The 9978-nt window shown below is 45.7% G+C and overlaps 1 protein-coding gene across 3 annotated transcripts in view; it reads left to right on the top strand.

Moving 5' to 3' along the window:
- The first annotated feature begins 231 nt into the window (after window positions 1-231).
- The window catches only part of GLS (glutaminase), a 72224-nt gene continuing 62477 nt past the window's right edge, over window positions 232-9978 (top strand). The window contains exon 1 of one of the 3 annotated variants that reach the window (XM_079978879.1): window positions 232-611. In XM_079978879.1, the coding sequence (XP_079835005.1) occupies window positions 328-611 (284 nt within the window). In that variant the 5' untranslated portion in view covers window positions 232-327. The remainder of the gene's footprint in view (window positions 612-9978) is intronic. The other 2 variants (XM_079978878.1, XM_079978877.1) reach the window with 2 other exon arrangements.

Below are 9978 nucleotides of genomic sequence, written 5' to 3'. Positions count from 1 at the left end.
ATCTCCCCTCACAGCCCGCCGCTCCCTCCTTTTCCCCTCTTGGCTCTGCAGGCCCAGCTCCAAGTGCGCCACATCTTCCAACCTCCCCTTGAAGTGGGGAGGAGGCGCCGGGCCTTGGGCCGCTTTCGGAGGATTGACGCGCGGGCTGAGCCAATGGCCTCCGACAGCGTCGGGCGGTGACGGCGGCCGCCGCCCAATCGGTGGCTCGCGCCCCGAGGCGGGCCCCGCCGGGGCGTGTGAGAGAAGCGGGGACGTCGGGTCGGCGGCTGGCTGAGGCACTTTGCTTCCCGCTCGGCAGCTGAAGGGAGAGAGAGAGAGAGAGAGAGGATGATGCGGCTCCGGAGCCCCGCGCTGCTGAGGGACCTGCTGAGGCTCAGCCAGAGCGGAGCGGCGGCCGTTGGCGGGCCTGGCTGCTGCCGCCGCCCGTTGCTGAGGCGGCTCCATCCCGCCGCCGCCGCCCGCTCCTTATGCACCCGCTCGGAGGGGATTCTGGACGAGCCGGGAAAGGGCCCTCCGCCGCCTCAGCAGCAGCAGCAGCAGGCGGCGCCCTCGGCGGAGAAGCCCGGCGCCAACAACAGCCACAGCGCCGAAGCCGGCGGCATGGGCGACAAGTGAGTGCGGGTGGCGGAGAGGGGACGCCAGGCCACGCGGGGGGAGGAGGAGGAGGAGGATGCCAACCGGCTGCAAGGGAGGTGCCTCGCTTTCCTCCCTGCCTTTGACACGTGACAGGGCGCCCGCCGCCTTGCACGTCAGCATGGGACAGTCCCGTGTTCCCCTCCCCACGCACTTAAATTTTTGGAACTTAGGATCTTCCACTTAAATTTTTGGAACTTAGGATCTTCCAAAAATTTAAGTTTTTATTTATATATTTCGGCCACGCGGGGAGGATGCTGCTGCTCGGCTTCCTCCCTGCCTTTGACACGTGACAGGGCGCCCGCCGCCTTGCACGTCAGCATGGGGCAGTCCCGTGTTCCCCTCCCCACGCACTTAGGATCTTCCAAAAATTTAAGTTTTTATTTATATATTTCGGCCACGCGGGGAGGATGCTGCTGCTCGGCTTCCTCCCTGCCTTTGACACGTGACAGGGCGCCCGCCGCCTTGCACGTCAGCATGGGGCAGTCCCGTGTTCCCCTCCCCACGCACTTAGGATCTTCCAAAAATTTAAGTTTTTATTTATATATTTCGGCCACGCGGGGAGGATGCTGCTGCTCGGCTTCCTCCCTGCCTTTGACACGTGACAGGGCGCCCGCCGCCTTGCACGTCAGCATGGGGCAGTCCCGTGTTCCCCTCCCCACGCACTTAGGATCTTCCAAAAATTTAAGTTTTTATTTATATATTTCGGCCACGCGGGGAGGATGCTGCTGCTCGGCTTCCTGCTTGCCTTTGACACGTGACAGGGCGCCCGCCGCCTTGCACGTCAACATGGGGCAGTCCCGTGTTCCCCTCCCCACGCACTTAGGATCTTCCAAAAATTTAAGTTTTTATTTATATTTTTCGGCCACGCGGGGAGGATGCTGCTGCTCGGCTTCCTGCTTGCCTTTGACACGTGACAGGGCGCCCGCCGCCTTGCACGTCAACATGGGGCAGTCCCGTGTTCCCCTCCCCACGCACTTAGGATCTTCCAAAAATTTAAGTTTTTATTTATATTTTTCGGCCACGCGGGGAGGATGCTGCTGCTCGGCTTCCTGCTTGCCTTTGACACGTGACAGGGCGCCCGCCGCCTTGCACGTCAACATGGGGCAGTCCCGTGTTCCCCTCCCCACGCACTTAGGATCTTCCAAAAATTTAAGTTTTTATTTATATTTTTCGGCCACGCGGGGAGGATGCTGCTGCTCGGCTTCCTCCCTGCCTTTGACACGTGACAGGGCGCCCGCCGCCTTGCATGTCAACATGGGGCAGTCCCGTGTTTCCCTCCCCACGCACTTAGGATCTTTATTTCCATCCCCCCTTGAATAAGTTCTCGTTTATGTATTTCCGGGAGGAGGGTGGGGGAAGAAGTTACAACAGCATTTTCCAATTTGCAATTATTTAACTTTGGGCTCTCCAGCCCTCCCCACCCCCCTAAAAAAAATATCCCTCCATGGTTTCCCTAATTTTCTAAATAGTGCTGCACGAAATACCTTTATAGAGTTATACCGTTATAACTCTATACTTTATCGTCATGGTGTTTTCAAATATAACCACTTAAAGTTCTTCAAACCTTCCAAAATTGGTACGTACAGGTTTTTCTAGGAGTGCAAAACCCAAGCTGAAGCTTGTGTCCTTTTGCTATGTGTGCATGGATAAGTTTAGTTTCCCCTGCCAGGGGTCCATATTCCTCTTGACGTTTATTTTCCCCGCGGGAATTGGGAGCCACTCTCACACTCCCTGGGTTTGGGGGCGTGCACTGCCGTGACCCAAGGGTTTGGTTTCGGAAAACTTCAAGTCATGTGGTTGAAAGATGCCTCTAAGCATGTGCTGACTGCTCCTCCTCATTGCTGAATAAAATTTTGGTGAGCGCTCCACTCATCTAAGGACTCCAAAGAAGTGGGGCCCCAAGCCAGGCATGCAGGTGGCTTCCTGTTAAACTTGAAGCCTGGCACCTTTGATTTTAAACGTTAGGCACTGCTGCTGAGACTCTTGCTTTGCAGGGGGTTGGGCTAGATGACCCCTCTGGGTCCCTTCCAAATCTGATTCTATGAAACCACTTGAGAAATGCTGTTCATTTGTGGTATGTTGATGCTTGCGGGTTGTGGTGTTAAAGACTGTTAGCTACAGCCACAAAGTGACTGACAGCACAACCCTGTGCATGTTTACTTGGAAGTAAGCACCATTACATTTGGTGTAGCTTACTGTCTAAGACGCAGATGGCGCTGTGGGTTAAAGCCTCAGCGCCTAGGACTTGCCGATCGAAAGGTCGGCGGTTCGAATCCCTGCGGCGGGGTGCGCTCCCGCTGCTCGGTCCCAGCGCCTGCCAACCTAGCAGTTCGAAAGCACCTCCGGGTGCAAGTAGATAAATAGGGACCACTTACCAGCGGGAAGGTAAACGGCGTTTCCGTGTGCGGCTCTGGCTCGCCAGAGCAGCGATGTCACGCTGGCCACGTGACCCGGAAGTGTCTCCGGACAGCGCTGGCCCCTGGCCTCTTAAGTGAGATGGGCGCACAACCCCAGAGTCTGTCAAGACTGGCCCGTACGGGCAGGGGTACCTTTACCTTTACTACTGTCTAAGAAGTGTGTTCAGGTCTGTAGCTATAGAAGCATGATCTGCCATCTTCTCCTTTGAGAAAGGGTTGTAGCTCGGTGACAGATCACATGCTCTGCATACAAAAAGTCCCAGGTTTCAATTTCTGTCATTTCTAGATAGAGTTGTGAAGGTCTCTTGCCAGAAACCCTGGAGGACCACAGTGTTGATGGTACTGAGCTAGATGAGCAGTGGCCTGGTGTATTTTTGGTTTCTATGGAAGCCGCCCAGAGTGGCTGGGGAAACCCAGCCAGATGGGCGGGGTACAAATAATAAATTATTATTATTATTATTATTATTATTATTATTATTGGTGTAAGGCAGCTTCTTTTGTCATATGTTTTCAAAATAATGGGAACTGCTGTTCTGCTGGGTGTGTTGGATGAAGGAATGTGTGTATAAAAGTGATCACTTACATGTAGCTTTGGCAATGTATTATTCAGATTTGATCAGGCAGCGATTTGCGGTATTATACTGCTCCCTTCCCAATGCAAAGCTTTATCACTGTACAGAATGCAAGAGTGGATGAATTCAGAGAAATTTGTCCCTGAAATGCTACACTGACTGCTGTGTCATCCTTTACCCTTCTTGGATCAGTTTTCTTGACCCTTGCAAGTTCCCAGCCTCAAGAACTGAATGTTACAGATAGCGTAAGATGAAACATTTATCTTTAACAATGAAACATCTGAGTTGTTGCATATAGCTTGTGAAGAATATTCTAGTTGAATTAGTCATTCCTTCAGTGTTGGCAAAAGAGATAAGTGGATACACATCTTAGAATGAATGGCATTGTTAGTCTTAAAGTGGCACAAAAGTTTTTTTATTTTTCTCTCTAGGAAGGCACTGTGATAAATATTTTTCCCCCCAGTAAAGATAATGTTGGCTACATGAAGAAATTGAATTAACAAGTTTGATGCAAATTTTCTGGCTTTCCCCCCCCTAGATCAGTGACAATTGGTCATACAGAATATTATTTTTTTTATTGGCTAGTATTTCAAGGTTGTAAGTAAAATAATTTAATTTTAAAAGCTGGTTTTGGTAACACAAGTAGGCAGTGCTAGAGATCACCTTTAAAACTTTGGCTAAGGTAGTGTGCAATATCTCGATCAGAACTAGCTACCGGTATGTTGTCATTTGATCATTGGCTGGTATGTAGATGAAACTGCTTTGAGATTAAAGCAGGCATGGGGCAGGATTAATGAAAAGATAATATAAATTTAAGTTTTATGTGCAGAGACTCTGCATTGGTTTCTGGAGCACACAGGGTGTCAGTTATGGCTTTGAGGAATAGTATGCAGAACCAGAGATCTTGGTGCTCACTCTTAACTTTAGTACTACAGTGCTATTTGGGCAGCACATTTTACATATTTGCTGTGTATTATTGTTGAAAGTGAAAAAAAGCTGCCTGCTATAAATAATGGTTACTCAGATTAAGGCTTACTGTTATCTCACACTGGGTAAAATATGTTCTCTTAGCTGAATAATTTAAAGTAAAAAACTTTTTTGTCTTTTTTATTTCCATGAAATATAATTTTACATCCCCTTTAAAAAAGTGGATCAGAAGCTATTATAGTACTGCAGAGTAGTATGCAGTCTTTAGAACAGTCTTTGCCAAGCTGGTGCCCTCCTGCTGGCCTGGGCTCATGGTATAGTTGAAAACATCTGAAAGGCACCAGATTGGCAAAGACTGTTTTAAAACATTCATTGGTACCATCTTCTAAACTGCTCACTTTCATCTGGAATAACAATGGAAATATCAATAAAAGTTCTGAGACGGAGGGCCACAATAGTTGTGCATTGTTGTTTGTGTTTTCTCCTGACTCTTTTTCAAAACCAAAAGCATCCTGGAAGTTATGAGGATGGGCAGAGGAAGGGGCTGCTTATTTATTCCACCCCTAGATATTTTCACTTTTGAATCCCACCATGAGAAAATATGCAGGTTGTATTTTTTCTTCTTCATGGAAAAGCAACTAGAGGGTGATTTTGAATGGGGAAATAGCGTGAGGGTAAAAAGTTAAAGTGCTTGTCCCTCCTATCACCATATAACTGTTGTCCTTGAAACCAGTGGAGATCTATATGGAGCTTTCAGGGGTCAGGAAAATAATGTAAGCAGACAGTTGTATGGTGCCCATGGTTCAAGTTCATGCCACTACAGACCTGAAAGGATGTGAGGTTATTTCTCTACAGAAGCTAAGCTGGTTTAACTGGTTAGTGCCTGGATGGGATACTGCCTGGGAACCACACATACGTTGCCTTGTTTCATGATGAAAGAAAGACTCTCAGCAGACATTCTGCAAAGACACCAGGCTCTGCAACTTAAAAGGAATTAAGTAACACTAAAATCAATTAACTTCATTAGTTTTTGGATTAGTTGATGGTGGAATATAAATACTTTAGCATGTGAGAATTGTGTGGAGGTAAGAAGGGCTGTTTTCATTGACCCCAGCCCCAATAAACTCCATGTGTTAATCTTATATAATGTATAAATACCTCAGAAGTGTTTCCAGTAGCTAAAAGTAGCAAATTAGTGGTTAGGGTAGGAATCTTGACTACAGCGCATTGTTGTGGTTCGAGGACCCGAACCCCACGCAGTGGAATGAAACACAAGGACACATGATATATGGTTAATGGGCAAGAAAAGGCCACAACTTTATTGATTACAGCAGTGATAAGGTATTGGCTTAGGCATTGGATGTCTAAAACAAGGGGGTTAATTCACCAGTAGGTGGAGCCTGTTGATGCTAATCCAACTATAGGCTCTCCCCTGATGTCACCGAGGGTCGTGCCATGGCCTCCCGCCAAGCAGGCATCGGACAGAATACACGACCGCCGGATTCCTTTAACGGAATACCCAAAATTGTAGGCGCAGGCGATGGCCACACCTAGCCCTTCGACACCACAACACATTATTCCAATGCCTAACCTACCCACCAATACCACAAAAGTTGTGACGATTGCTACGAGGTAGGCGAAAAAACCAAAAAGCCTAATGCCAAATGGAAAAATTCCTACCAGGCCCCCTGGACAACCAGGGTGCTAAGGTCCATAGCAAGGCCAAAAGAAAACTGAAAACCCTGCTCTAAGGGAGTGGAGGGTGGGTGACTCGCGACGGGACGACAAAAAGTGAGGGCTAGAGGCTGGCGCCGCAGCAATTCAGGCTGCTGTACATGTCCCTTTGAAGGCACCTGGTTGGGTGCCTGGCCGAGGGCGTGGGCGCCAGCCAGGTGAGTGGGAGGCAGGGGGCAAATGCCCCCTGCTTGAGGCAGAGTCCGGCTCCCAGCCACAACCACTCCACTCTCTTGCAGGGAGGAGAGTCTTTGCCATGAGCCTTTGACTTAACTCAGTGTGGTGTAGGAGTAAAAAATACCATGGAGGAACAAAGTGGTCATGAGCCTCTTTCTAGGAGCCCTCGTGGATCCAGTAAGCCATACAGTAAGCCATATTATTATAAGTTCCATTATAATAGTGCCAAACTTTAGAATTTTAAAAAAATTCTAAGTTTTTTTAAAATACTGCATTCAATTGGCATTCATTATTTGTTACTTCCATCCATTTGTTGTTTCTAATCAGCTTATGAAACATATTTTTATCTGTAGGAAAATAAAGCTGGAAAGTTTCCTGTACTGCATAATGTACTTTGTTTTTTAAACTTTCATTGGAAAATATTGTTATTGGAATACTTTTAACTATTTTCATAGGAATTCAATGGCATGTTCATTGTGTAAATTCAAAGAAAAAAAATGCACTGCAAATTCTTAAAATGCAAAATTTAGTATGCATTAAATATATAGATATTTCCTAAATATATTTAGCTTGAGAAGATATAATTACATACAGTGGAACCTTGTTTCTTGAACTTAATCCGTCCTGGGAGTCTGTTCGACTCCTGAAAGGTTTTCAGTATGCCTTCGTAATTGTTACCATTTCAGATTTGTTTGTTTCTTAAATGTTCATTTATAGAGTGCTACTTATGTGTCTGGTACTATATAAAAGAGCATTCTGTTTTAAAATGTAACTTTTTGTTACCAAATATGTTAAAGCGCTATCTAAAAGAGACTATACAGCGGTACCTTGGTTTACAACCATAATCTGTTCCGGAGATCCGTTTGTAAACCAAAACAGGTTGTAACCCAAGGCGCGCTTTCAGCAATGGGGCCTCCCAAAAATATTGTTTGTAATAAAAAAAGGGTTGTAATCCAAAAAAAGGTTGCAAACCGGGACACGCACTTCCAGGTTTGATGTGTTTGTAATCTAAGACGTATGCAAACCAAGGTACCACTGTATTTGGGTGGGGAAGTTAGATTCCCAGGATAGGAAAATGACCAAAATCTGAAGAGTTACAGTAGCAGTCCTATATCAGGGCAATCCAGAAACACATTGTCTTAAGGAGAAGCTGAGGACAAGCATGGTGAGACAGTCCGATAAGGTGTGAAGTAAAGCCGAGGGCAAACACAGCAGAGCAGTCCAAAGGTAGGCAGATTTTCAAGAGGCAGGGGTCTGTAGCACAGGGTCACTCAGGGTAGACAGCAGCTGCAACTTGTTTAATTCAGTCTTCAGCAGTCTCTGTTTTCATTTTTGAAGGGCCTGGTTCATATGGCCCTTGAGGCACACAGCTCCTTAGTGGGTGGCTGCTGGTGGCCAGCATTCCCTGGGACTGGAGGTAGTTTTACCTCCCCTTTCGATTCCACAAGTGAGAAAGTTGTCCCAGGTGTGTTGGCAAACTCATCCACAGCTTCAGATTGGTGTAGGGTCACTTCTCCAGAGATGTTTGTGGGTTTGTGCCTGTGTTAGCACTGGAGTCAGGAGGCCCCATTAAGTTTTTCAGCTTTATGTCATCAGGGTCCAGCCGATGAGTCATCTCTGCTTAGTCATGGGTTAGACATGACATAGACAGGATCTTTTTTACTTCTGTGAGATCCTTCATGGAACAAAAGCCTAGCCACTCCTGCTTTATGCCATGCTTTTACCTTAGAAGGCTTTATAATACAGGTGGCGATCGTATTATATGCTCATTGGCGGGGTGTGCATAAATGCGCCCCACTCTGTTATGCCATGCCCCTATTCTGCCCCTGGTCTGCCCTCTTTGGGTCCAAAAAGACCTGTGCGTTGGCGATCAGTTGTCAATTGCATGCGCCTAAAATGGTCGTCGCCTATATCCTTTTAAGTTTATGAAAAACAAACTGATTCTTATACGGAGCTTTTCTTATGTCTTAAATTGCATCTTTTCATTTATTTGCCTAATGAGAACAACAAACTCATACATAGAAAACTATGTACAGTCGTACCTTGGAAGTCAAACGGAATCCATTCTGGAAGTCCATTCGACTTCCAAAATGTTCGAAAACCAAAGTGCGGCTTCTGATTGGCTGCAGGAGGCCATGGAAGCCCATTTGGATGTTCAGCATCCAAAAATAGTTCACAAACCAGTCACTTTGCTGCGTTCGGGAACCAAAACGTTTGGGGACTAAGCTGTAGTACAAAACATAGAAGTTTATAGGTTATGTAGTTAGTGCATATAAAATGAAAGAAGTGTGTGACTTGACTGAGTATGTGATTTCACTGAATGACATTTTGGAAGAAAGAGACTACTGTTCTCATTATAGTTTTGACTATTAAAAAGAGTGAGGCTTTCTCCTGCTTCACTCTAAGAATGCCCTTGTGGGAAGTAATCTGGAGATTGGAAAATATGCAAAGGAAAAAGTAATTTAACTGAATTGTACATTTCTAAAAATGTAATTAGTAACATAATCAGCTAAGACTGAGTAATTTGATTGGTTTAGTACCCATTCCAAACTTGTGGAATCGGAAATGAAACTTGTGATTTTCATTTTCAGGTGATTATAACGCATGATAAAATGAATACAGTTGTCATTATTCCCTGCCTCCCCCTATAAAATCTTAAAAATAGAATGGAAGTTTATACTGTTAAAAGACTTAGACGTATCCTAGTAAAAAAATGTCCACACAAAATTTTGAATGTGCTGTGATACTTGATAATATAGTGACACTCCCCCCTCCCCCATGAGAAATTTCTTTTAGCTGCTGCGGGAAGAGTCTGTTGTATCCAGTCGAGTCTCCTCACTGTTGAAAGACCGTGATCCACCATGACTTTGTGTGCTAAAAGGTGGAAGGTGGTATTTTTGCAAGTCCCCCCACCCTTTCCTGCACCCCCATATGCTAACTGCCAGGCTATTGCAAAAAGTCTCACAACCCTCTGGACCAGATTGGAAGGTTACCGGGAGCTACTGAGGGACCCAACAAAAAGTGGCCTCTATCTTTTTAGCTAATGGAAGCCTCCGCTGGATCAAAACACCTTGGAAAGGGACATGATTGGGTGCTGCCAACACTGTTTAAAAATATCATGGCATTTTCTCCCCCCACCCCCGACTTGTTTACCAAACATAAACTTTGCAGATAAGAAACATTCACTTGCATATAGTAAAGATAACTGTGACAATACCATGCCCACTTTATATCTTAGCTCTTTTTGGCATATGCTGAATATGTGTTTTTCTAAGTAATGATGCTAAAACACTGCTCTTAGGTTGAACAAACATTATATAACAGTATTGACCTGGGAAATAGGGGGAGAAAAAAGCTTATACTGCAGTTTAACTGATAAGCTTTGTACAATAATAGTCCATTTAAGGTATTTTCTGTATGAAAATTGAACGTTTGTCATGTTTGTTTTCTCGGCTGGGTTACTTTCAAAGCTAAATATTGGGCTAGTCTGCTTGATTTAACTGCAGCAGCTGTGA

This window comes from Podarcis cretensis (assembly GCF_951804945.1).
Source record: "Podarcis cretensis genome assembly, chromosome: 1".
Classification (NCBI taxonomy): Eukaryota; Metazoa; Chordata; class Lepidosauria; order Squamata; family Lacertidae; genus Podarcis; species Podarcis cretensis.
The sequence above is the reverse complement of the archived record's forward strand: the minus strand, read 5'-3'. Positions and strand labels throughout refer to the sequence as shown.